At 43.1% G+C, this 27,500-nt stretch overlaps 3 protein-coding genes across 3 annotated transcripts in view; all 3 read left to right on the top strand.

Annotated features, from left to right (window-relative positions):
- LOC124008053 (paralemmin-1-like) overlaps nt 1-1,529 on the top strand; it is a 33,169-nt gene extending 31,640 nt beyond the window's left edge. The window contains exons 5-6 of the mRNA XM_046318957.1: nt 38-93; nt 1,153-1,529. Of these exons, the coding sequence (XP_046174913.1) occupies nt 38-93; nt 1,153-1,529 (433 nt within the window). The remainder of the gene's footprint in view (nt 1-37; nt 94-1,152) is intronic.
- A 3,273-nt stretch (nt 1,530-4,802) lies between these two features.
- On the top strand, nt 4,803-15,926 carry LOC124008088 (polypyrimidine tract-binding protein 1-like). The gene is made up of 17 exons (XM_046319023.1): nt 4,803-4,884; nt 5,515-5,571; nt 5,720-5,738; nt 6,242-6,284; nt 8,041-8,213; nt 8,622-8,768; nt 8,933-9,142; nt 9,254-9,364; nt 9,509-9,698; nt 9,842-9,916; nt 11,232-11,368; nt 12,011-12,044; nt 12,533-12,625; nt 12,716-12,805; nt 13,151-13,277; nt 13,364-13,441; nt 14,190-15,926. The coding sequence occupies exons 1-17, from the start codon at nt 4,877-4,879 to the stop codon at nt 14,320-14,322; spliced, it is 1,725 nt and encodes a 574-aa protein (XP_046174979.1). The 5' UTR covers nt 4,803-4,876; the 3' UTR covers nt 14,323-15,926.
- A 5,871-nt stretch (nt 15,927-21,797) lies between these two features.
- LOC124008477 (ephrin-A2-like) overlaps nt 21,798-27,500 on the top strand; it is a 24,506-nt gene continuing 18,803 nt past the window's right edge. Inside the window, exon 1 of the mRNA XM_046319774.1 lies at nt 21,798-23,559. Coding sequence (XP_046175730.1) covers nt 23,369-23,559 — 191 coding nt within the window. The 5' untranslated portion in view covers nt 21,798-23,368. The remainder of the gene's footprint in view (nt 23,560-27,500) is intronic.

Below are 27,500 nucleotides of genomic sequence, written 5' to 3'. Positions count from 1 at the left end.
GCGTGCGTGTGTGTGTGTGTGTGCGTGTCTGTGTCAGCTTGGAGCAGGATATAGAGGAGCTGGAGAATCCGGTCGTGACCAAAGAGAACGGAGGTCAGTATTTTCCATGTGGTATTGCTTTTTTTTTCCATTTGTTAAAAAAGTACCAAAAGTTTACCAACATTTGCTGATTATATGATGCAAACTATTTTTATATGACAGTACTTTATTCACATAAAACAGTTGGATGGAAACCTGGCTAATGTTTTCTAGATTTGTGTTAATGTAGAACCTAACCAGCTCCCCCCCTCTCACTCACCTTTTTCTCTCCCACTCTCTATTTCCCCCTTCTCTCACTCTCCTCTTTCTCTCCCCCTCTCTATTTCCCCCTCTCTCACTCTCCTCTTTCTCTCCCCTCTCTATTTCCCCCTCTCTCACTCACCTCTTTCTCTCCCCCTCTCTATTCTCCCCTCTCTCACTCTCCTCTTTCTCTCCCCCTCTCTATTTCCCCCTCTCTCTCTCCTCTTTCTCTCCCCCTCTCTATTTCCCCTCTCTCACTCTCCTCTTTCTCTCCCCCTCTCTATTTCCCCCTTTCCTCTCCCTTCTTTCCCCCTCTCCATTTCCCCCTCTCTCCTCTCCTTTCTCTCCCCTCTCTATTTCCCCCTCTCTCACTCTTCTCTTTCTGTCCCCCTCTCTATTTCCCCCCTTTCCTCTCCCTTCTCTCCCCCTCTCTACTTCCCCCTTTCTTCTCCCTTCTCTCCCCTCTCTATTTCCCCCTCTCTCCTCTCCCTTCTTTCCCCCTCTCTATTTCCCCCTCTCTCCTCTCCCTTCTTTCCCACTCTCTACTTCCCCCTTTCTTCTCCCTTCTCTCCCCCTCTCTATTTCCCCCTTTCCTCTCCCTTCTTTCCCCCTCTCTATTTCCCCCTCTCTCCTCTCCTTTCTCTCCCCTCTCTATTTCCCCCTCTCTCCTCTCCCCCTCTCTATTTCCCCCTCTCTCCTCTCCCTTCTCTCCCCCTCTCTATTTCCCCCTCTCTCCTCTCCCTTCTCTCCCCCTCTCTATTTCCCCCTTTCCTCTCCCTTCTCTCCCCCTCTCTATTTCCCCCTCTCTCTTCTCTCCCCCTCTCTATTTCCCCCTCTCTATTTCCCCCTCTCTCCTCTCCCTTCTCTCCCCAGCTGTAAATGGAGTTTCACAGAACCAGAGTCCTAGAAGAGAACTAACAGGAGTAGAAGCCAAGCTGTTGGGTCCCAGTCCAGACCAGGCCAGCGCTGAGAACCCTGTTACCCTGGTCTTCATGGGCTATACAGCTCTGGAGGGTGAGACAGCAGGGGAGGTGGGGGAGGCAGGGGGGACAGAGGGTGGAGACGGCTCAGTCAAGGCGGAGTTTGTGATGCTACCAGACGGGGAGGGGAAGGGGGTAGGAGAGGGGGAGACGGAGACCCAGACAGCAGCCAATGGGAGTACGGGTGAGAAGGGGGAGGCAAATGGGGGAGGAGGGGAGGAGGGGGAGAAGGAAAAGAAACCGAGTTGCAAGTGTTGCACAGTCATGTGAGTGTGTGTGTGTGTGTGTGTGTGTGTGTGTGTGTGTGTGTGTGTGTGTGTGTGTGTGTGTGTGTGTGTGTGCGTGCGTGCGTGCGTGCGTGCGTGCGTGCGTGCGTGCGTGCGTGCGTGCGTGTGTGTGTGTGTGTTTGTGTGTGTGTCAAAGAAAGATGCTTGTGTGTGTGTGTGTGTGTGTGTGTGTGTGTGTGTGTGTGCGTGCGTGCGTGCGTGCGTGTGTGTGTGTGTGTGTGTGTGTGCGTGCGTGCGTGTGTGTTTGTGTGTGTGTCAAAGAAAGATGCTTGTGTGTGTGTGTGTGTGTGTGTGTGTGTGTGTGTGTGTGTGTGTGTGTGTGTGTGTGTGTGTGTGTGTGTGTGTGTGTGTGTGTGTGTGTGTGTGTGTGTGTGTGTGTGTGTGTGTGTGTGTGTGTGTGTGTGTGTGTGTGTGTGAGTGTGTCAGAGCAAGAGGGTGTCTGATCACACACTTCACAGGACTACAAAACCAAACAGTCCGACTCCTCCTGCCAAGCAGCAAAAACTACAGCCAACACCAACCATATACAGCCAACAGACACTGGAGAATCAATACTACTGTATTACTGTAGTAGTACTACAACAACAACCTACAGCCAGGACAATATACACTAGACTATGTATTACTCTAGTACTACAATAACAACCTACAGCCAGGACAATATACACTAGACTATGTACTACTCTAGTACTACAATAACAACCTACAGCCAGGACAATATACACTAGACTATGTACTACTCTAGTACTACAATAACAACCTACAGCCAGGACAATATACACTAGACTATGTATTACTCTAGTACTACAATAACAATCTACAGCCAGGACAATATACACTAGACTATGTACTACTCTAGTACTACAATAACAACCTACAGCCAGGACAATATACACTAGACTATGTACTACTCTAGTACTACAATAACAACCTACAGCCAGGACAATATACACTAGACTATGTACTACTCTAGTACTAAAATAACAATCTACAGCCAGGACAATATACACTAGACTATGTACTACTCTAGTACTACAATAACAATCTACAGCCAGGACAATATACACTAGACTATGTACTACTCTAGTACTACAATAACAATCTACAGCCAGGACAATATACACTAGACTATGTACTACTCTAGTACTACAATAACAATGGGGAAATCTGAAATGGAACCCTATTCCCTATAGTACTTTGGGCCAAAACACTCCCACAGTGCACTAGTATAGGAAAGGGCTGCTGTTTCAGATGCAGCTAGTACCTCCAGACTGATCAAACAAAACCTCCCTCACTGTGTACTGCTATCGTACTACTATTTACTACGATGTATTTCTTCTGATATGGATCATTCTTTTATTGTGAATGCTATTTTTATATTTTTCTGTCTTGACATTTATAGTGTATTCTGTGTGAACTTCTGTATTCTATTCTATTAATATTGTCTTTATTATTGAACTGGATGTGCCCTCACGTTATTGTTGAAAAGAAAATGTAGCAGGTCTTTGTATTGTAATGTGTCTGCTATTGGAGCCATCTGGAAAATGTCTATCATTGTTTTTTAGTCCAGAATATGAAGAAGACATACATTTTGTATATTTCCCTGTGTATCAAGTATTTATCAGTCAGTTTCATATTATATTGTCTCTGTAATATAGTTTCACAGTGTGAACAGTATTCAAATATATTGATATCAAGTTTTATACAATGTATTTATTGGTTTGGTTTCTGCCAAATCATAGCCAGCCACACTCTGCATGCAAGCTTGTACCATCATCACAAATCAATAGGTAAACCAATCAATCAATTCATCAAGCAACCACACCATGTCATCTGGTACATCTCAGATAACATTATTATCTGTTTTAAACTGTCCATCCCATGTCATCATCTCTATCTCACCATCTCAAGTCATTTATACTCTACTTACATCTAGTAATCTATTGATCTCTACTCATCTCCTCATTAGACTCACTATGACACTGTGCAACTCATAAACACATTTCACTATTTTATTATTATTTTTAATTAAAAGATGGCTGTTTCACTGTTTGAGTCAAGCCCAGCCATTGTTTTAATGCTGATGCTTATGAATTTGGTTGAGTCAGTGATGTTGAATCTTCTGATGTAGCATTAACTCTCACTCTGATTAGTGTTGTTATTGATCGTAATACTCCTCATCAGGTCTGATCAGTATCATTGGTAACGATATCCATCATCACGGCATATTGCTTAACATGAATGTAATAATGGGTTCTATTGGGATCAAAGGGAAGGTGAAACCTGTCGTCAACAGAATAAACCTTCCATTCCCAGAGACTCTCTGGTGTCTGTGTGTTCCATTACCCTGCTCTACAGTGCACACTAGGGGGAAGAGAAAGGGTGGGGTCTGGGATGAGAGAGGGAGGAGGGAGAGAAGGGAGACTGGAGAGGATAGGTTGAATGAAGGGAAATAGAGAGGGGAGAGGGAGGTGGAGAGAGAAGGTGGGGTTAGGGGGTGTGAGAGAGATAGAGGAGCAAGAGAGTGAGAGATTACAGATCTCTCACTGGAACCAGGGAGTGTGATGGTCTTGGGTTAGCTGGGGTTGTTTATGGGTCATATCCACACACCCTAGATTACCATAGATTACCTCTGCTTTTTTATGCATTGGAAATAGTAACAACTGTTTCAAACCAAAAACACCTGGGTTAAGTCTGTGAAATTATTTTGATTAATTCATGTGTGGTTGATTTTGTTTACCAAGCATGAAGTTTGTACCTAAATGACTATTTATATTGTATCCAGCATAGTAATCTGCTGCTGAAGTATAATGAACGTTGATATTTTGACCCAGCAGGTCTTGCTTAGAGTCCCATAATAAACCAAATCACACAGCTGCTCCTCCTCAGTCAGCCCTGTAATAGACAAATTATGCCATCTGTTGGCCAATGCATGAACTATACAACTCTATGGAATTTGTATTTTCTGAACGACATGAACTGATTGTGAAACAGGAAAGAAGCAGCATTCATTGTTTAGTTGCAAAGGTTTGCGAGTCAGCCATCCGATACTAGAACATAATAAATCAATGTGTATCAATGTGTGTCAACAAAGCAAGGGTATGGTTTCACAGTTATTTTGGTCAAATTTCGGTCGAGAACTTTAAGAGAATGTTATAACCACCCTTTTACGAACCAATCAATTCGCGATGCTAGGTGTAAGTGCCCGCCTATTTCGGGTTTTTCCAAGTACCTGGACCAATCCACGAACGCCTCGGTGTATTCAGCCATTTTGTATGAAAATCAAGGAAATCTGCCGCCGCTCCAGAGACCTGTGGATTATATCGAACGATGGAAGGGTGAGTGAAAAAGATGTAGTTTCATGTCGAAAAGAAACGGAAATAATCCAACCGTAGTTTGACTGTTTTTATATACAGTTATGTTGTTATGCAATCGGTTTAGTAGTAGTTTAACGTTTAGTTTGAGACGAGATGATGTTTGAGACTTTCAACAAGGCTAGCTAGTTAGCATTGTCTGCGCGTAAGCGTGTCCGGAAGAGATGCGAACTAGTTGAAGTTAAGACTTTTAATAAGGGCTGTTTTTTTAAACTTATTATATTGCAAATAACAGAAAAACGCTAGTTGCAGTTTTTTCATGTAAACAAAAGTAACCACCTTTAACGTATTGCCAAATGTAGTTTGAAAAAAACGCCCATCTTGAATCAACGTGTCTTTATAACGTTAGCTAGTTTCCGCATTCCATATGTGCGCTCGTGTTTGTGGAAGGCGAATGTTGTGTGTTCGGGATTAGGGTACATTTTTCCAATTCTAGCTGCTCAGGGGAAATTTCAATTCAACGAAGTGAACTAACGCAACTTTTCTTGAGTCAATGCAGTTTCTAGCAAGCTATGAACTTCCATAAAGTTAGTAACTAAACTTCCTCTATCCTCCATTTCCTTGTCTCCTCTCTTCCCCCCTTTGTCTCAACAGACACAAGTTAGATGCTGATCTGTATCCTATGGGACCTGGCTACGTCACAGACATAGAGTAAGTCTCCTGATAAGATTTTTGCATTTACAATCAATGTAAAATGTTGATTGAGTGATTTACCGATTGGTTGATCTTTTAGGAAAATGCATCCTGCCGTCTTTGGAGTAACTCAGATGAGTAACCCTCCTTTTCTCTCTCTCCCCAGTGTCTCAGTGGGTACCAAGGTAGGCATCTTTTCATTCACAATTTAATTCCTTGTTTTTTCTCTCTGTCTTTACCCCTGTCTTCTGTGCTAAAACGTTGGTTAAAGTCTCTGCTCCCTGGCTGTGTCTCTTGAGTGCTGTTAGCATGAGTGTCTTTGTGTCTCTGGCTGGAACAGTAGCTGTATTGTAGAGAGATGGAGTGAGGCTGCTGGGCCACTCCAGACATGAGCACCATTGACTGACTGACACAGAGCGGCTTCATTAACTGTAGTCTGGCCGAGCAAGACCATCTGTCTGGCAGACTGCTCCTCTCCAGCCATAACTCTGTTAATACATTTACCCAGGTCGTATTTGTTGGTGTATGTAGCAAAACATTTTGGAACAGAAAATGGAAACAAGTTTGTTATTGAGCATGTTCATGTTTTCTTTCAGTTAGTGCTTAGTGAATACAACCCAGCTAGGCCTGTCTTTGTCTCCATGATGTATGTGGTTATGATCATTGTGAATGTTCCTTTCTCTTCCAGAGGGGATCTGATGAACTCTTCTCCTCCTACATCATGACCCCAGGTGTGTGTGTAGCTGATGGTTAATCAGAATGTTCTCTGTTCTCTAGTAGCTAATGGTACTGTCTGTTAATCAGAATGTTGTTCTCTAACAGACACATTACCATTAGCTACTAGAGAACAGTATAGAACATTCTGATTAACAGACACATAACCATTAGATACTAGAGAACAGCATAGACCATTCTGATTAACCTGCCTAGGACCCCGCAACAGCCAGGGAAAGTGCAGGGCCCCAAAATCGAAATGACACAAATCTCATAATTACAATTCCTCAAGCATACAAGATTTTTAAAGATACAATTCTCGTTAATCCAGCCACAGTGTCTGATTTCAAAAAGGATTTACAGCGAAAGCACCACAAACGATTGTTGGGTCACCACCAAGCCACAGAAAAAGACAGCAATTTTTCCAGCCAAGGGGAGAAGTTTCAAAAAGCTGAAATAGAGATAAAATTAATCACTAACCTTTGATCTTCATCAAATGACCCTCATTTACATTTAAGTCATTTAGCAGACGCTCTTATCCAGAGCGACTTACAAATTGGTGCTCATAGGACTTCATGTTACACAATATGTTTTGTTTGATAAAGTTCATATTTATATATATATTTATTTATTTAATTTTTGAGTTTACATTGGCGCGTTGCATTCAGTAGTTCTAAAACATGCAGTGATATTGCAGAGAGCCACATAAATTTACAGAAACACTCATAACTATTATACATGGAACTTTAGATAAACTTCTCACTGCTGTGTCAGATTTTTAAAGAAAGCAAACCGTGCAATAATCTGAGTACAGCCTTTAGACAAGAAAGCAGCCAAAAAGATACCCGCCATATTGGGTAGTCAACATTACTCAGAAATAGCATTTTAAATATTCACTTACCTTTTGATCTTCATCAGAATGCACTCCCCGGAATCCCAGTTCCACCATAAATGTTTGATTTGTTCGATAATGTCCATCAGTTATGTCCAAATATCTTCTTTTGTTAGGGCGTTTGATAAACAAATCCAAAAGTGTGTTCAGGTCGGACGAAACGTTAAAAAAGTTCCGTTACAGCCCGTAGAAACATGCCAAACTAAGTATGGAATCAATCTTTAGGATGTTTTTAACATAAAACTTAATGTTCCGACCGGACAATTCCTTTGTATAAATGAAGTGGAACGTAGCTACCTTTCACGTGAGTGCCCAGACTGAGGCTGTGGCACTCTGCCAGACCACTCACTCAAATAGCCCTTATGAGCCCCTCCTTTAGAGTAGAATCCCCAAAACAGGTTCTAAATACTGTAGACATCTAGTGGAAGCCATGGGAAGTGAAACATAACCAATATCACCCCGTATCTTCAATGGGGGCTGAGTTGAAAAACCACAAACCTCAGATTTCCCACTTCCGGGTTTAGATTTTTTTCTCAAGTTTTTGCCTGCCATATGAGTTCTGTTATACTCGCAGACATCATTCAAACAGTTTTAGAAACTTCTGTGTTTTCTATCCAAATTGATTAATTATATGCATATTCTAGCTTTTACGGCTGAGTAGCAGGCAGCTTAATTTGGGCATGTTTTTCATCCAAGCTTCCCAATATCGCCCCCTACCCCAAATAAGTTAACAGACACATTACCATTAGCTACTAGAGAACAGCACAAAACATTCTGATTAACAGACACATTACCATTAGCTACTAATCAGAATGTTCTGTTCTCTAGTAGTTAATGGTGCTAAGAGTAAGAAGTTAAATTTAAAAGTTGTCTGTTTGTAGCCAACGGTAATGACAGTAAGAAGTTCAAAGGTGAGATGCGGAGCCCCAGCGCTCCATCGCGTGTCATCCACCTGCGCCAGCTGCCCGGGGACATCCAGGATTCTGAGGTCATCAGCATGGGAATGCCCTTTGGGAAGGTCACCAACCTTCTGATGATGAAGGGAAAGAACCAGGTACGTGAGCACACTACAGATCCTTTACCCTAAAGGTGTTCTCACACACACTACTGATCCTTTACCCTAAAGGTGTTCTCACACACACTACTGATCCTTTACCCTAAAGGTGTTCTCACACACACTACAGATCCTTTACCCTAAAGGTGGTCTCACACACACTACTGATCCTTTACCCTAAAGGTGTTCTCACACACACTACAGATCCTTTACCCTAAAGGTGTTTTCACACACACTACTGATCCTTTACCCTAAAGGTGTTCTCACACACACTACAGATCCTCTACCCTAAAGGTGTTCTCACACACACACTACAGATCCTTTACCCTAAGGATGTTCACACACACATTACAGATCCTTTACCCTAAAGGGGTTCACACACCCGGCTGATCTTATGTGTTTGTGTAGGCGTTCCTGGAGATGAACACTGTGGACCAGGCTCAGACCATGGTGAACTACTACGCTACGGTCACCCCCCTCATCAGACAGCAGCCTGTATTCATGCAGTACAGCAACCACAAGGAACTCAAGACCGACAACTCACCTAACCAAGTAGTAAGAGGACACTTCCCCCATTGACCCATACCAATATGAGACTCACTAACTTGTATGTCTGTAGCACATTTGTCAAATCATTTTCTTTGTCATATGCAGAGGTTACAGCATAGTGCCCACAGTACAATGTAATAACAGTGTATGTTTGTGTGTCCCCTCCCTAGAGAGTCCAGGCAGCACTGCAGGCGGTGAATGCTGTCCAGGGTGGCACCATGTTGGGCTCTACCATGTCTGGTATGGGGGGTGTAATGGGTGCTACCATGTCAGTTGGAGGGGGAGAGATGGGAGCCAGAGGCATGGCCACCCAGAGCCCTGTCCTTAGAGTCATAGTAGAAAACCTCTTCTACCCCGTCACACTGGAAGTCCTGCACCAGGTACGCACACTCCAGTGTTTCTTAGTCATGAGCGTGTTCAGATGGTTTTCTTTTGCTTGTTGTCAAAATGCCTGCAGAAGGGATGTAACCTGTGTGTGTTCTCCCCTGTAGATCTTCTCCAAGTATGGGTCTGTTCTGAAGATCATCACTTTCACTAAGAACAACCAGTTCCAGGCTCTGGTCCAATACGCTGACCCCATGACGGCACAGCACACCAAAATGGTACGTACACCCCCCCCCCCCCTCTAATAAACCTCTGATTTCTCCATCTCTCTGCTGTCTCCAGATGGTCAGAACATCAATAATAGATGCTGTAAATGGACTTGCCTGAACTTCCACACCCCTAATCCCTCTGTGTCTCTGCAGTCTCTAGACGGTCAGAACATCTATAACGGTTGCTGTACTCTGAGGGTGAGTTTCTCCAAGCTGACCAGCCTCAATGTGAAGTTTAACAACGATAAGAGCCGTGACTACACCAGACCTGACCTTTCTACTGGAGAGCAACACAACCCTCAGCCTGGAATGGACCAGCACGCGATGGCTGCTGCCGCCTTCGGTAACACACACACGTTAGACCGGTGTTTTGTGCCAGGAGCACGTAGCTACCAGGGTGCCCTTCTGAAGACTCAAACTGACACTGAAATTAGATTAATTCTTTTTCCCTTCCCTCTCCCTCCCCCACCTACTATCTCTTTCCAGGGTCTCCGGGTCTGATCTCAGCGTCTCCGTATGGACACGGATTCCCCCAGGCCTTCACTCTACAGCAGGCAGCAGGTACATCCTCACATTAACCTCTCTGGGATATGTGGGGCGGTAGCCTCCCACTTTGCTAAAAGCTAGAGAAAATGCAGAGCGCCAAATTCAAATAAATTCCTATGAAGATCAAACTTTCATGAAACCACACGCGTAAGATACCAAATTAAAGCTACACGTGTTGTGAATCCATCCAACATGTCAGATTTCAAAAACGCTTTTCGGCGAGGATAGCACCATAGTAAACAAAAGAGCGAACATTTCAACCCTGCAGGCTCGCCACAAAGCGCAGAAATAAAAATATAAATCATGCCCTACCTTTGACGAGCTTCTTCTGTTGGCACTCAAATATTTCCCATCACAAATGGTCCTTTTGTTCGATAAATTCCATCCATATATATCCAAAATGTCCATTTATTTGGAGAGTTTGATCCAGAAAAACACCGGTTCCGTCCTGCGCAACGTGACGACAAAATATCTCAAAAGTTGCCTGTAAACTTTGCCAAAACATTTCAAACTACTTGTATTATGCAACTTTAGGTATTTTTTAAAGTAAATAATCAATAAAATTGAGAGGCGTTCTGTGTTCAATACAGGAAGAAAACAAACTCAAGCATGCTTTCTGGTCTTGCACCTCTCAAACAGTACACATGAAGTGACACTCGTTCAAGATGGCCGTACTTATTCATTACACAAAAGAATAATCTCAACCAATTTCTAAAGACTGGTGACATTTTATTTAACTAGGCAAGTCAGTTAAGAAAAAATTCTTATTTTCAATGACTGCTTAGGAACGGTGGGTTAACTGCCTGTTCAGGGGCAGAAAGACAGATTTGTACCATGTCAGCTCGGGGGTTTGAACTTGCAACCTTCCGGTTACTAGTCCACCGCTCTAACCACTACCCTGCCGCCCCAGTGGAAGCGGTAGGAATCTAGTGGGAATCTGGTAGGAATCTGGGATCCCAGTGAACTCATTTTCACTGGGAAATCTGAATGGTTTGTCCTCCGGGTTTCGCCTGCTACATAAGTTCTGTTGTACTCACAGACATGATTTAAACAGTTTTAGAAACTTCAGAGTGTTTCCCATCCAAATGTACTAATAATATGCATATCTTATCTTCTGGGGATAAGAAGCTGACATTTGAAATTGGGCACGCCTTTCATCCAAAATTCCAGTCAGCTGGTTCACTCTACCTGTAGCCTACTACAACCCTGTTCTTACTCCATTTATTACATATGATTTGACAATGTAGCAAAAACTCAGTCGGTCTACTCCGGCTGCACAGGTTGGCCTCGGTGCTTGAGATAATGTGTGTGTTTCTTTGTGTGCGTCTAGGTTTGTCTATGCCCGGTGCCTTGGCGTCATTCGGTATGGGTCCAGGGGGCATGGCCGCTAGTCGTCTCGGCCTGCAAGCCCTCGGCGGTGGAGGAGGACAAGCTGGCGTCCTATTGGTCAGCAACCTCAACCCAGAGGTCAGGACTGTTACTACCCACACACTCTTTTTCTCACCCACAAGCACACCAGTATACATTATTTCTCTATCGTACAAGCACACCAGAGTAAACTTTTCCTCTGAGCCCTTTAAATGGGTGTGTCTCCACAGTTTAGAACTAACAGTCTTCTGTTATCTTTCATTTCATGGCTTCCTTTTTGTCTATTCTTGAGTTGCTGGAGACACAATAATCCTTATATAGAGACACCCCCCATGTTATTGTACTGTATTATCTGACCTGTACTGTTGCATTGTTAATCTCTCTTTTCTCCTCCTAATGTTGCCATAGTGACAGTGTTTTAATTTAGACACTATTCTGTGTTTACTGACCTTGTTTTTTTCTTCTTTTACCTCCTTTTATTCTCTCCTTCCCCATCTCATCCTGCTCTTTGCCCTTTATAAAAACTCACTCCTATGCCAACTTTTTCTTCTCATCATTCTCCCTCTATCTCTCCCTCTCTTTCTCCTCCATGTGATCCTCCCGTGGACCTCTTGGCTGCTGACTGCTGGACTCCATCCCTCCATCCCTGACTCCACTCTCCTCCTCCACTTTACCCCTGTCCCCTCCCTCTTTCTCTCTCCCCCTCCCTGGTTCCTCTACCTCCCCCTGCTGTTTATAAAGAGCGTTACACCAAACTGCCTCTTTATTCTCTTTGGTATGTTATCAGCCTTTCGTTTCCCTTTATGACTTTAGATTTTACATTTACCTACTGTTACCAATAATATTATATCATCACTGTACCTACCTCATTCAGTCTTCATTTACCCTTATATTGACCTAAATATATACTTTTTATTATTTTATCATTCTTTAATCTGTTTCACTTAATATATTTATTTAATTACCAACTGGTACTGAATCTAACTGTTACCTGGGCTGGTTTTCATGTTGTGGTCTGTCTGTCTCTGAATCAGAAATCCAAGCTCTCCTTTACATTAATCAGTCGTTTCATTTCAATGGCCAGAAACTGAGTAGTGTGGTGGTATAGAACTTGTTGTCTGGGCATTACAGTAGTCTAGTCTGTCTGCTGTTGATCAAGACGATCACATTACAACACTGACATTACAACTAAGTCTCTTTCTTCATGAAAAATGCATCTGGTTTGGTGTGTGTGCTGTGTTTTAATCTGTGTGTGTTCTCCAGGTGTGTATGGCGACGTGATGAGAGTGAAGATTCTGTTCAATAAGAAGGACAACGCTCTGGTCCAGATGGCTGATGGCACACAGGCTCAGCTAGGTACTGTGTGTATGTGACTGTGTGTTGTTGTGTGCATTGCAGTAGTTAGTGTGTGTGCTCTGGTGTTTGACGGGCTTGTCTTCTCCTCAGCGATGAGCCACCTGAACGGGGTGCGTCTTCATGGCCGGTCTCTACGTGTCTCCATGTCTAAACACACCACCGTACAGCTGCCCAGAGAAGGTATGTACACACACTACCATGTCTAAACACACAGCTGCCCAGAGAAGGTATGTACACACACTACCATGTCTAAACACACAGCTGCCCAGGGACGGTATGTACACACACTACCATGTCTAAACACACAGCTGCCCAGAGAAGGTATGTACACACACTACCATGTCTAAACACACAGCTGCCCAGAGACCGTATGTACACACACTACCATGTCTAAACACACAGCTGCCCAGAGAAGGTATGTTCACACACTACCATGTCTAAACACACAGCTGCCCAGGGAAGGTATGGGCCGTCTAAAATCCACTACTGTTGTGTCATGACATGTTCTACTCTATCCTATTCAAGGCCATGAGGACCAGGGGTTGACTAAGGACTATGCCACCTCTCCTCTCCACCGTTTTAAGAAGCCTGGCTCCAAAAACTACAACAACATCTACCCTCCCTCTGGCACACTGCACCTCTCCAACATACCGTACGTACACACACACACACACAACATCCCCTTTATGTTTGATTGTCCTATTGCTTTCTCCTAATGCTTTCTCTTTCTCTCTCTAGTCCTGCAGTAGGGGAGGAGGATCTGAAGGCACTGTTCAGCAGTTCAGGAGCTTCAGTCACGGCCTTCAAGTTCTTCCAGTAAGTCTCAACATCCAACTACACTTTTATGACATCACTACCTAATCATCAAATCAAACTTTATTTGTCACATGCGCCGAATACAACAAGTGTAGACTTTACCGTGAAATGCTTACTTACAAGCCCTTAACCCAACAGTGCAGTTCAAGAAGAGTTAAGAAAATATTTATCAAGTAGACTAAAACACAATAACAAGGTTACAGGGGGCACCAGTACCGAGTCAGTGTGCGGGGGTACAGGTTAGTTGAGGTAATTCATGTGCTTGTCTTTGACATCTTTACCTAATGATGTAATAGTCTTTGTGGCATCACTACCCGAAAATGTAAAGGTCTTTATGATGTCACTACCCAATGGTGGAATGGTCTTTATTGCATCACTACCTGACGATGTTCTAGTCTTTATGGCATCACTACCTGACGATGTTCTAGTCTTTATGGCATCACTACCTGACGATGTTCTAGTCTTTATGGCATCACTACCTGACGATGTTCTAGTCTTTATGGCATCACTACCTGACGATGTTCTAGTCTTTATGGCATCACTACCTGACGATGTTCTAGTCTTTATGGCATCACTACCTGACGATGTTCTAGTCTTTATGGCATCACTACCTGACGATGTTCTAGTCTTTATGGCATCACTACCTGACGATGTTCTAGTCTTTATGGCATCACTACCTGACGATGTTCTAGTCTTTTTGGCATCACTACCTGATGTAATGGGGAATCCTCTTTCCTGGTGTGTATAGGAAGGACCGTAAGATGGCTCTGATCCAGATGAGCTCAGTGGAGGAAGCTGTTGAGAGTCTCATCGAGTTCCACAACCATGACCTGGGAGATAACCACCACCTCAGAGTGTCTTTCTCCAAATCTACCATCTAACACAATCTCACACACACAGCTGTAACTACAGAGTATAGACCAAACCTGTTCATCAGAATGCCTTCCACGTCGTTTATGTCAAGTCTTGTTCTACACGAGACACTTAATCATTCCTTTATACTTGTTTAAGTTTTATCATTATTTTTACACAATTATTTACATTTACTATGGATATAATCTGTTCATATTTTATTAGTTCGACTTCTTTGGAAGGAAACTCACAGAACTCTCCAAGATGCACATCTAGTATTTCTGTTTCTACACTCTGCAGAATGCACATCTAGTCTTTCTGTTTCTAGATTACAATGTTGTTGTTTTTTTCATTTGATATACTTAAAAAAAAAAATATTCCATTGATTAATGTTTTCTGTTTCTACTGTCTGTCCTTGGGATTTTCACCACTAGTCATATTGCTCTAACAAAATGCCTTTCCGCAACAGTCTAGTGCCTTAACCAGACCAGCTGGCTAGCCTTTCCATGCTATTACATTGATTTTATACGATTGGACTCTATAAAAAATATATATATATATTTCTTCGAACATCAATAACTTGATTTGAAATATATGGCTGTGGTCTTCGCTTTTTGATTTCTAGATGTACACTATGCATTCCATTGTATTTTTGTAACATTAGTAGTTCTATACTCTTATCATTTTCTATACCGTGTACTGTTTGATATCTACCGGTCACTGTGCCTCAAGTCTTAATTCTTGCTCCAGAGGTGCCACTTAAAATCATGCAGCATTTAGTCTTTAGTGCCTACTTCACCCCTAATATTTTACAGATACACACATGCAATTCTCCAATTTTATTTCACACAGCCTTAGGTGTTTAGTGCCTACAACACAAATGTATTTATTACCTTTGTTCTGGCACTGACTGTCTATATATGGCTTTTTCTATAGATTCTTCTGTAGCATAAACAGTTTAATGTAGCTATTGATGGTTGATGTTATTGAGGACCAAAGTACCTACCACCCCTGCTACTTAAACGATCCTTGTAAGTTTAAAAGACAACGTTCTAAACTCTTTTCTCCCATTGGTTTGATTCTATGGTCCAAATCGCCTTTAGGGATTTGATTTTGTTTTCATTTTATACCTAATCAGTCGGCCACTAGATTTAAAATCTTAATTTTGAGTGAGTTATACCTTGAGTTTGTGATATTTGGTTTCTTGACCCATTTCTGATTAATTACAGTTAAATTCCTGTTGGTAGAGTACTTTAAGCATGAATATATACTGTATGTTGACCTTGTTTGTGATATCACAGTGGATAGCTGTGAGGTAGTTCTGTGTTCCTCTACTGGTAACGGTTGTTGCTTTTATTTTCCATTATAGGTTTTATTGGGGTCAGGGGTCAACAGGATGTGATGTCATGAAGCAGGGGGAGGGTTTTTGTCTGTCTATATTTAGTGTTTTTGTACCACAGTGATTTGGATTGTACCACAGATTCCATTTCATTCCAACATGTATATTTTGATATATAGTTAAGAAACGTTGATTCCAACATGTATATTTTGATATAAAGGTAATGCCAGCTTTCTCTGGAGGGCTGTAAAGATGAGTTTTGTATCACAAAGAAATTAAACTTAATGGAACACAGCCTTGTGTTTTTGATGTTTGCTGATTTCCAAATGGCCCCCTAGTCTCAAGGCACTACCCCCGGCCCCTACTCCCTATCGGCACACTTGTAGATTTGTAAATATTTGAGAGGTTTAAGCAAGCTTCTTTGCCTTCTGATAGGCTTGGGAATGACCTTCTCACTGGTCAATCCCTGTATGGCCACTTGGTGGAGCCAGAGCCATGTATACAGTATACATCACTATCCAGGAAGATAATATGGCGGCACTAGGTGGAGCCATCTCTTACTGACTTTGTCCCCACTGATACAGAGGTGACTTTACCTTGTGATTATTTCTCTGACTGTCCCTGCTGCTACGAAGATGACAATCTGGTGATCATCTCCCTGACTGTCCCCACTGCTACAGTGACTTTTTCACCAATTAGATAGGATTAAATGCATAGGAATAGAACAGTAGTTCAAGTCAATGATTTGCCTGTTCTATTAATTTTATTTCTATGCATTTAATCTAATCTGATAACCGAAATCCAGATAGTTAACTTTAGAAAAACTGGACCCTGGTAATTATCTCTGACATTTTCTTGTACTTTTACTCCGAGGACATTGCTTTGGTGCCTAAAATACACTAAAATAACATCCTAGATCTGAATGAATGAAATATTCTTATTAAAAACTTTTTTCTTTACATAGTTGAATGTGCTGACAAAATTATCAACCCATGGAGATCTGGATTTGGAGTCCCACTCAAAATTGAAGTGGAAAACCACACTACAGGCTGATCCAACTTTGATGTAATGTCTTTAAAACAAGTCAAAATGAGGCTCAGTAGTGTGTGTGGCCTCCACGTGCCTGTATGACCTCCCTACAATGCCTGGGCATGCTCCTGATGAGGTGGCGGATGGTCTCCTGAGGGATCTCCCAGACCTGGACTAAAGCATCCGTCAACTCCTGGACAGTCTGTGGTGCAGATGTGCTCATTTGGATTCAGGTCTGGGAACGGGCGGGCCAGTCCATAGCATCAATGCCTTCTTGCAGGAACTGCTGACACACTCCAGCACCATGAGGTCTAGCATTGTCTTGCATTAGGAGGAACCCAGGGCCAACCGCACCAGCATATGGTCTCACAAGGGGTCTGAGGATCTCATCTCGGTACCTAATGGCAGTCAGGCTACCACTGGGGAGCACATGGAGGGCTGTGCGGCCCCCCAAAGAAATGCCACCCCACACCATGACTTACCCACCGCCAAACCCGTCATGCTGGAGGATGTTGCAGGCAGCAGAACGTTCTCCACGGCGTCTCCAGACTCTCACGTCTGTGACATGTGCTCAGTGTGAACCTGCTTTCATCTGTGAAGAGCACAGGGCGCCAGTGGTGAATTTGCCTATCTTGTTCTCTGGCAAATGAAAAATGTCCTGCACGGTGTTGGGCTGTAAGCACAACTCCCACCTGTGGGCGTCAGGCCCTCATGGAGTCTGTTTCTGACCGTTTGAGCAGACACATGCACATTTGTGACTTTTGGAGGTCATTTTGCAGGGCTCTGGCAGTGCTCCTTCTGCTCCTCCTTGCACGAAAGCGGAGGTAGCGGTCCTGCTGCTGGGTTGTTGCCCTCCTACGGCTTCCTCCACGTCTCCTGATGTACTGGCCTGTCTCCTGGTAGCGCCTCCATGCTCTGGACACTACGCTGACAGACACAGCAAACCATCTTGCCACAGCCAGGAAGCATAGGAACTGAGAAGTGGTCTGTGGTCCCCACCTGCAGAACCACTCCTTTATTGGGGGTGTCTTGCTAATTGCCTATAATTTCCACCTGTTGTCTATTCCATTTGCACAACAGCATGTGAAATGTGTTGTCAATCAGTGTTGCTTCCTAAGTGGACAGTTTGATTTCAGAGAAGTGTGATTGACTTGGAGTTACATTGTGTTGTTTAAGTGTTCCCTTTATTTTTTTGAGCAGTGTAGTAATTTCCCGCCCATACACTGTTGGATTTTCTTCAATATACAGTACCAGTCAAAAGTTGGGACACACCTACTAATTCAAGGGTTTTTATTTTTATTATCTACATTGTAGAATAGTAGTGAAGACACCACAACTATTAAATAACACTTGGAGTCCTGTAGTAACCAAAAAAGTGTTAAACAAATCCAAATATATTTTACATTTGAGATTCTTCAAAGTAGCCACCCTTTGCCTTGATGACAGCTTTGCATTCCCTCAACCAGCTTCACCTGGAATGTTTTTCCAACAGTCTTGAAGGAGTTCCCACATATGATGAGCACTTGTTGGCTGCTTTTCCTTCACTCTGTGCTACAACTCATCCCAAACCATCTCAATTGGGTTGAGTTTTTATTTATTTATTTTTTATCTTTATTTAACTAGGCAAGTCAGTTAAGAACAAATTCTTATTTTCAATGACTGCCTAGGAACAGTGGGGGTTATCTGCCTGTTCAGGGGCAGAACGACAGATTTGTACCTTAGTCCAACACTCTAACCACTAGGCTATCCTGTGGAGGCCAAGTCATCTTATGCAGCACTCCATCACTCTCCTTCTTGGTCAAATAGCCCTTACACAGCTTGGAGGTGTGTTTGGTCATTGTCCTATTGAAAAACAAATGATAGTCCCACTAAGCGCAAACCAGATGGGATGGCGTATCGCTGAAGAATGCTATGGTAGTCATGCTGGTTAAGTGTGCCTTGAATTCAAAATAAATCACAGACAGTGTCACCAGCAAAGCACCATCACACCTCCTCCTCCATGTTTCACGGTGGGAACCACACATGCAGAGATAATTTGTTCACCTACTCTGCGTCTGACAAAGACACAGTGGTTGGAACCAAAAATCTCAAATTTGGACTCATCGGACCAAAAGGACAGATTTCCACCGGTCTAATGTCCATTGCTCGTGTTTCTTGGCCCAAACAAGTCTCTTCTTCTTATTGGTGTCCTTTAGTAGGGGTTTCTTTGAAATTTGACCATGAAGGCCTGATTCACAGTCTCCTCTGAACAGTTGATGTTGAGATGAGAGGCTTGTAACTCTAATGAACTTATCCACTGCAGCAGAGGTAATTCTGGGTTTTCCTTTCCTGTGGCGGTCCTCATGAGAGCCAGTTTCATCATAGCGCTTGATGGTTTTTGCAACTGGACTTGAAGAAACTTTCAAAGTTCTTGACATTTGACTGACCTTCATGTCTTAAAGTAATGATGGACTGTCGTTTCTTTTTGTTATTTGAGCTGTTCGTGCCGAAAAAATGGACTTGGTTATTTACCAAATAGGGCCATCTTCTGTATACCACCCCTACCTTGTCACAACACAAGTGATTGCCCCAAATGCATTAAGAAGGAAAGAAATTCCACAAATGAACTTTTAACAAGGCATACCTCATGAAGCTGGTTGAGAGAATGCCAAGAGTGTGCAAAGCTGTCAATCAAAGCAAAGGGTGGCTACTTTGAAAAATCTCAAATGTAAAATATATTTTGATTTGTTTAACACTTTTTTGGCTACTACATGATTCCATTTGTGTTATTTCATAGTTTTGACGTCTTCACTGTTATTCTACAATGTAGAAAATATTACAAATAAAGAAAAACCCTGTAAAGAGTAGCTGTGTCCTAACTTTTGACTGGTACTATATATATATTTTAGAACTTCCCTTGTAAAAAAAAAACATCTGTCATTATCCTGCATATGAAGCGGGCCAGTAACCGGAGGGTTGCCAATTCAGATCCCAGGGCTCATGGGGATTATCTGCCGGGAGTGAGCAGACAGCCGGAGGGCTCTTGGCAGTGGCCTCTAGCCCATGTCCTACATACTGCCTTTGAGCCCTTTTATTTATTTTTTATTTTACCTTTATTTAACCAGGCAAGTCAGTTAAGAACACATTCTTATTTTCAATGACGGCCTGGGAACAGTGGGTTAACTGCCTGTTCAGGGGCAGAACGACAGATTTGTACCTTGTCAGCTCGGGGGTTTGAACTCGTAACCTTCCAGTTACTAGTCCAACGCTCTAACCACTAGGCTACGCTGCCTTGAGCAAGGCACTTAAGCTCACACAGCTCCAGGGTTGCTCAACCCTGTTCTGCTCATGTTGGGTTGGGTAGGGCATCTACAAGCTACTTCCTCCTGCATGCGTGTTTAAACATGCATGCTGCAGACAGGCAGAGAGATGGAGAGGAGCGAGACAGGAGACTAGGAGGGAGGGGTAGAGGAGGGACGAGAGGTGTGTGTTTAAACATGTGTGCTCCACAGACAGCCACCTTATGAATAATTCAGTCAGACAACATGCAGCTGGGCCTGGGTTGTTTGGGTTAGAATGGTTAGTTTATTATTAATTTATTTAGGTTATGATGGTTAGAATGGTTAGTTTATAAAAACATTTTTAGGTTATGATGGTTAGAATGGTTAGTTTATAAAAACATTTTTAGGTTATGATGGTTAGAATGGTTAGTTTATAAAAACATTTTTAGGTTATGATGGTTAGAATGGTTAGTTTATAAAAACATTTTTAGGTTATGATGGTTAGAATGGTTAGTTTATAAAAACATTTTTAGGTTATGATGGTTAGAATGGTTAGTTTATAAAAACATTTTTAGGTTATGATGGTTAGAATGGTTCGTTTATAAAAACATTTTTAGGTTATGATGGTTAGAATGGTTCGTTTATAAAAACATTTTTATTTTATGATGGTTGGTTTATAAAAATATTTTTAGGTTATGATGGTTGGTTTATAAAACCATTTTTAGGTTATGATGGTTAGAATTGTTAGTTTATAAAATCATTTTTACATTATGATGGTTAGAATGGTTAGTTTATAAAAACATTTTTAGGTTATGATGGTTAGTTTATTCAAATCACATTTTTTTATTGGTCACATACACATTTAGCAGATATCATTCCGGATGTAGCGAAATGCTTGTTATTCATTTATTTAAGTTATGGTGGATAGTTTATTATTAATTTATGATGGTTATGATGGTTAGGATGGTTAGTTTATTATTAATTTATGATGGTTATGATGGTTAGTTTATTATTAATTTATGATGGTTATGATGGTTAGTTTATTATTAATTAATTTAGGTTATGATGGTTAGAATGGTTCATTTTTTATTAATTTATTTTGGTTATGATGGTTAGAATGGTTCATTTATCATTTATTTATTTTGGTTATGATGGTTAGAATGGTTCATTTATAATTTATTTATTTTGGTTATGATGGTTAGTTTATTATTAATTAATTTAGGTTATGATGGTTAGAATGGTTCATTTTTTATTAATTTATTTTGGTTATGATGGTTAGAATGGTTCATTTATCATTTATTTATTTTGGTTATGATGGTTAGAATGGTTTATTACACAGAGCAGACCCAGTATGCCAGTAGATGTATTATTTTACAGCTGTATTTGGGTTATATTGGTCATGATGGGGGTATATATAGGTCTGTTCATACAGATTAGTATTTATTATTACAATACTCTTAATGCTTAGATTATAGACATTCTTGCAGCACAGATGCACTACAATTATAACTACATTACTGTGGAACAGTACAAATGTAGTAATACCTTAATTGTACAATAAAGGTGTAGTAATAACTTGATTACACGACTTGATTTGTACAGATGTAGTAACTGGATTGACAGTGATAATCTAACCTAACACTGTCAGTATTATCCTAACCCATGTTATGTACATGTGGATACATACAGTTTATTACAGCTGAACTAAGCGGCTTCAGAGCCGCGAGAGCAGTGAGTCAGACACTGTCCCCAGAGGTAAGAGACTGAGAGACTCCGCAAGCTCAGAGGGAGGGAGGGAGAAAGAGGGAGGATGGGGGAGGGAGGGAGGGGAGAGGGAGGATGGTGAGAGGGAGAAAGAGGGAGGGAGAGAAGGAGGTAAGAACAAGCAGTGAGGAGATTCTGGCAGCAGCGGGAGCTGAGAATCAGATTCACCACGAGGAGTGTTGTCACCGTGAGAGACTGTTGGAAGGATCGCCACGTTATTCACTCTGTCGGTCTGTCTCTCTGCCAGTCTGAGTGTGTTTCTGCCAGTCTGTGTGTGTTGTTCCGTAAAGAACATTGTGGAGTGTGGACCATGAAGCCGAATTGTATTTTACATCCAAATCAGCAGAAACAGACAGAAGAGGAACTTGGGACGGGAGGAGCGTGATAGCTGGTGATCTCTGATAAAACGAGCAGCAATAACAGGACCCAACCAACCACTCTCACTGAGGAAACGATTAACCTGTCATGGTTTATTGACCCGAACGGACATCTGAAGAATATTCAAATGGACCTCCCTTAATAAAGGGAGATGTTCAGGACCAGATAGAAACTGGTCAGTACCGAAACATCTTACCTTCAGCACCAAAACAGAATATGTTACTGGAGTAACTGGTCAGTACCGAAACATCTTACCTTCAGCACCAAAACAGAATCTGTTAGTGGGGAAACTGGTCAGTCCCGAAACATCTTTCCTTCAGCACCAAAACAGAATCTGTTAGTGGGGAAACTGGTCAGTACCGAAACATCTTACAGAGGAACCTTCAGCACCAAAACATAATTTCTTACTGAAGAAACTGTTCAGCACTGGAACATGTCTCACTGAAGAAAGTGTTCAGTACCAAAACTACTCCCTGAGGAAGCTGTTACGAACCAATATATCTCTTACTGAAGACAGTTCAGTCCCAGCGAGCTGAGGGAAGTCAGGATGTTTGGTCCCCGGATGACATTAAACCCAGATTGGATTTGGCTTCGCGTCTCTTTGTGGAGTGGAGGAGAGGAGTGGAGAGAAGAGGTTTCTATTTGTGCTGATGGTGTGTGATCGATAGAGAGGACGACATCGTGAGATGGCTGATAATTCATCAACGCCAGTATTGATAGAAATACAGAAATATGTCAAATAATAACAATCACCGTAATCAATCATCAATGGACAGACAGTGGACTTAAGATAAACGCGTGGATTCAGGAGAATGAAAGTCACTAGTTTGGATGTCATATTCAGGGGAGCACATGATGTACAATGGGAGGACAAGTCTCAGACCCTGGCAAGAACATAGACACTCTTCCTGTATTGATTGAGATTGAGTGATTTGCGCAACATGCAAGCGCAACAGGTTAGGTTTGGGCATGCGAGCGATCGGTTAGGGTAAGGTTAGCTTTAGGCATGCTAGCAAAGTGTTCAAGGTTCAGGATAAGGTTCATAAAACAAAAACACGCCAAAACAACACACCTGGATCCAAACCACATTACAAAGTCCTGGATTCAAAATCCTGCCCACTACGACCTCTGCCACCCTGTTTCCACTAACAGGCTGGAGCAATCGGAATGGACTGGGATCTTTGAATGCCCAGACACTGATTGAGACGGTCCATGTACTGGATATTCCAACTCAACTGTAAGCTAACATAACCAGCGAACACTACTGTGGAGGTGGATCTAACAAGCAGACTTCAAGTGGACACTATGATGTTGTGTGTAACTGGTTGGAGGAGTGTGAGGTGGACGGCTCGGCCTGGTCAGAGGAGCGTGTGTACGTGTGTGACGCAGGTGGTTCTGATGTGTCTGACCGTCCTGTCTTCCTGTCTGTCCGTCTCGGCTGAAGACCAGATCATCTTCGACCACCACGCTGTCTACTGGAACAGCACGAACCCCAGGTAGGATGATACAGTGTGTGTGTGTGTGTGTGTGTGTGTGTGTGTGTGTGTGTGTGTGTGTGTGTGTGTGTGTGTGTGTGTGTGTGTGTGTGTGTGTGTGTGTGTGTGTGTGTGTGTGTGTGTGTGTGTGTGTGTGTGTGTGTGTGTGGATGCTATAATTGAGCTGAAAGCTCCTTTTGTCTCTGATAGACAATGAGGGCATCATGCCTCCCCCTTTCATTCTGCCTCCCTCTCTAGTTATTGAGTATAGGGGATAGATACACGCAAACACACACACACACACACACGCACACTGCTGTGGTTAGCTGGGTCTCATTGACATGGTGCAGAGCAGCCTCGCTCTGTCAGTCTAATGAATTCTGACAGACTGGACAGCCTCCCTCTCCCTCCCTCCATCCCTTCTCTCTCTCTCAGGTACATATATAAACAGTGAAAGTGCTCCCACTCTATCACGGTTGAATTACCACTAATTGACTAACAGCCCTGTCTCCCCCTGCAACACACACACACCGACGCTGCTGATTTAGTTCAGCTAACAGCCCTGTCTCCCCCTGCAACACACACACACCGACGCTGCTGATTTAGTTCAGCTAACAGCCCTGTCTCCCCCTGCAACACACACACACCGACGCTGCTGATTTAGTTCAGCTAACAGCCCTGTCTCCCCCTGCAACACACACACCGACGCTGCTGATTTAGTTCAGCTAACAGCCCTGTCTCCCCCTGCAACACACACACACACCGACGCTGCTGATTTAGTTCAGCTAACAGCCCTGTCTCCCCCTGCAACACACACACACCGATGCTGCTGATTTAGTTCAGCTAACAGCTCTGTCTCTCCACAAGTGCTCAAATATTTAACAGGCAAGGAGGAAGACTCTACTCTCTCTCTCCTCTCTTTCCTTCTTTTTTCCCTCTCACTCTGCTCTTCCCCTCCTCCCTCTGTGAACGTGCTACATCAGACAACATGCTTTGCTTGTGCAATGCTATTGTTGTATCGCTGAATTCATGTGTGATGGGAGGTTGATGGAAAAGTTTATTTATACAGAAACAAATTAACAGGAGATAAGTTTCAAACCACACACACACAGCTTTGTTTTTGCAAAACACACATGCATCCTGTCTCTCTAGCCTCAGAGAATAGCCAAATCTAATCCCAGGGTTGATCCTTCAAAGTAATTCTGTTCTTCTCCTCTCTTTTCCTCCCCATCCTGTTCCTCCCCATCCTGTTTTCTCCCCATCCTGTTTTCTCCCCATCCCGTTCCTCCACATCCTGTTTTCTCCCCATCCTGTTTTCTCCCCATCCTGTTTTCTCCCCATCCTGTTTTCTCCCCATCCCGTTCCTCCCCATCCTGTTTTCTCCCCATCCTGTTCCTCCCCATCCTGTTTTCTCCCCATCCTGTTTTCTCCCCATCCCGTTCCTCCCCATCCTGTTTTCTCCCCATCCCGTTCCTCCCCATCCTGTTTTCTCCCCATCCCGTTCCTTCCCATCCTGTTTTCTCCCCATCCTGTTTTCTCCCCATCCCGTTCCTCCCCATCCTGTTTTCTCCCCATCCTGTTTTCTCCCCATCCTGTTCCTCCCCATCCTGTTTTCTCCCCATCCTGTTCCTCCCCATCTTGTTTTCTCCCCATCCTGTTCCTCCCCATCTTGTTTTCTCCCCATCCTGTTCCTCCCCATCTTGTTTTCTCCCCATCCTGTTTTCCCCCCATCCAGTTTTCTCCCCATCCTGTTCCTCCCCATCCTGTTTTCTCACCATCCTGTTTTCTCCCCATCATGTTTTCTCCCCATCATGTTTTCTCCCCATCCTGTTCCTCCCCATCCTGTTTTCTCCCCATCCTGTTTTCTCCCCATCCTGTTTTCTCCCCATCCTGTTTTCTCCCCATCCTGTTTTCTCCCCATCCCGTTCCTCCACATCCTGTTTTCTCCCCATCCTGTTCCTCCCCATCCTGTTTTCTCCCCATCCTGTTCCTCCCCATCCTGTTTTCTCCCCATCCTGTTCCTCCCCATCCTGTTTTCTCCCCATCCTGTTTTCTCCCCATCCTGTTTTCTCCCCATCCTGTTTTCTCCCCATCCTGTTTTCTCCCCATCCCGTTCCTCCCCATCCTGTTTTCTCCCCCTCCTGTTTTCTCCCCATCCTGTTTTCACCCCATCATGTTTTCTCCTCTCTCTTCTGGGATGCTTTGTGGTTCTCTCCATCCTCCTCAAGAGGTCCCTAATGATGGTTGCAGAGGGTTTCATGCTATGGGATGGATGTCCTCAGAGAGAGACTGAAAAGGGTGTGTGTCTGTGTGCGCAGAAAGGCCTACTCTCCACGCAACTGTGTCAGACACACAGACTTAGCCATGCGCAGTCTCTCCTGTCTCCTGTGGCACATTCACATCCATGTATCTGTCTTGCCATTAACACACACACACACACACACACACACACACACACACACACACACACACACACACACACACACACACACACACACACACACACACACACACACACACACACACACACACACACACACACACACACACACACACACACACACACACACACACACACACACACACACACACACACACGTTATCTACTGTCCCCTGTGACATAAACAGATATATATTTCAGTTTGTTCTGACACACACATCTTTTTACTATACACTTACATGTAACAGCAAACCTCTGTGTGTTAGTGTGTGTGTCTGCCTGTCTCTCTATCTTACTGTTTTCTCTGTTCGACATGAAACAGCCTCTGTCTGCCTGTCTTCCTGTCTGTCTGTTTCTTTCTCTGTCTGTGTCTGTCTACCGTTTATTCCCACTATGACTGATGTACACCAATTATGACAAACACTTCTAAACAACAGAAAAGAAACAGGAGACAAGACAACAAAAGCCTTTAACGTCTCTGACTTGATTACAATACAGTAATCAAAGCTTCTGGTGTGTGTGTGTGTGTGTGTGTGTGTGTGTGTGTGTGTGTGTGTGTGTGTGTGTGTGTGTGTGTGTGTGTGTGTGTGTGTGTGTGTGTGTGTGTGTGTGTGTGTGTGTGTGTGTGTGTGTGTGTGTGTGTGTGTGCTCTCAGTACACCATTTTTACAGAGAGAGAGGGAGGGAGGGATACAGAGGTTGAGGAGAAGAGTTGTGAGGCGAGATGTGGATGAGAGAAATGATGTGGAGAGAGACAGAAAGAGATGTTTTGCTGGTGTACACGATCTGTTTTCCACTTGGTTTAGCTTCACAGGTGATGTTAAACGTCTATATAGCATTTAAGTACTCGGAACAACTTTCACTCAGTCAACTTTGTCAGGAAATCTCTGTTTTTAGTGGTGTGTGTGTTTGATATTGCAATCACATCACCACTCATGATATGTTTTAAAAGATGGAGGCACTTGTCTGAAATATCCCCTTATTCTTAATCTGATCTCGCTTCACTGACAGGTACTTCTTGAATTACGGTGACATTTGGGCACTTTGGAGAAAAAAGTACTTCATTCTTCTAGATGCGTATTTATTTCAATGTATTTAGTTGCATCTTCCCATTCTAAATCAACTAACATGGTACCTTAATGACTTTAAATAACGTTTACCATTATGATAACATTGTGTCACTAGTAGGAGTATTAACACCAATCAGGGTAACCCCAATGTGTCACGTGTGCTCCCTCTCCGACCTCTAGGTCACCAGGCTGCTTGTTATGGTGCACACCTGTCACCATCGTTATGCGCACCAGCGCCTCATCAGACTCAGCTGGACTCCATCAATTCCCTGATTACCTTCCCTATATATGTCAATCCCTTTGGTTCCTTCCCTATATATGTCACTCCCTTTGGTTCCTTCCCTATATATGTCACTCCCTTTGGTTCCTTCCCTATATATGTCACTCCCTTTGGTTCCTTCCCTATATATGTCACTCCCTTTGGTTCCTTCCCTATATATGTCACTCCCTTTG

Source organism: Oncorhynchus gorbuscha, linkage group LG21 (assembly GCF_021184085.1).
Source record: "Oncorhynchus gorbuscha isolate QuinsamMale2020 ecotype Even-year linkage group LG21, OgorEven_v1.0, whole genome shotgun sequence".
NCBI lineage: Eukaryota > Metazoa > Chordata > Actinopteri > Salmoniformes > Salmonidae > Oncorhynchus > Oncorhynchus gorbuscha.
Note: the sequence above shows the minus strand (reverse complement) of the source record. Positions and strands in the feature narration are given on the sequence as shown.

Bases quoted from the DNA above. Each gene is read 5' to 3' on its own strand.
- LOC124008088 (XM_046319023.1), top strand. The intron at 9,365-9,508 runs GTACGTACACCC...GTGTCTCTGCAG, and splicing joins CGGCACAGCACACCAAAATG to TCTCTAGACGGTCAGAACAT. The intron at 9,917-11,231 runs GTACATCCTCAC...GTGTGCGTCTAG, and splicing joins CACTCTACAGCAGGCAGCAG to GTTTGTCTATGCCCGGTGCC.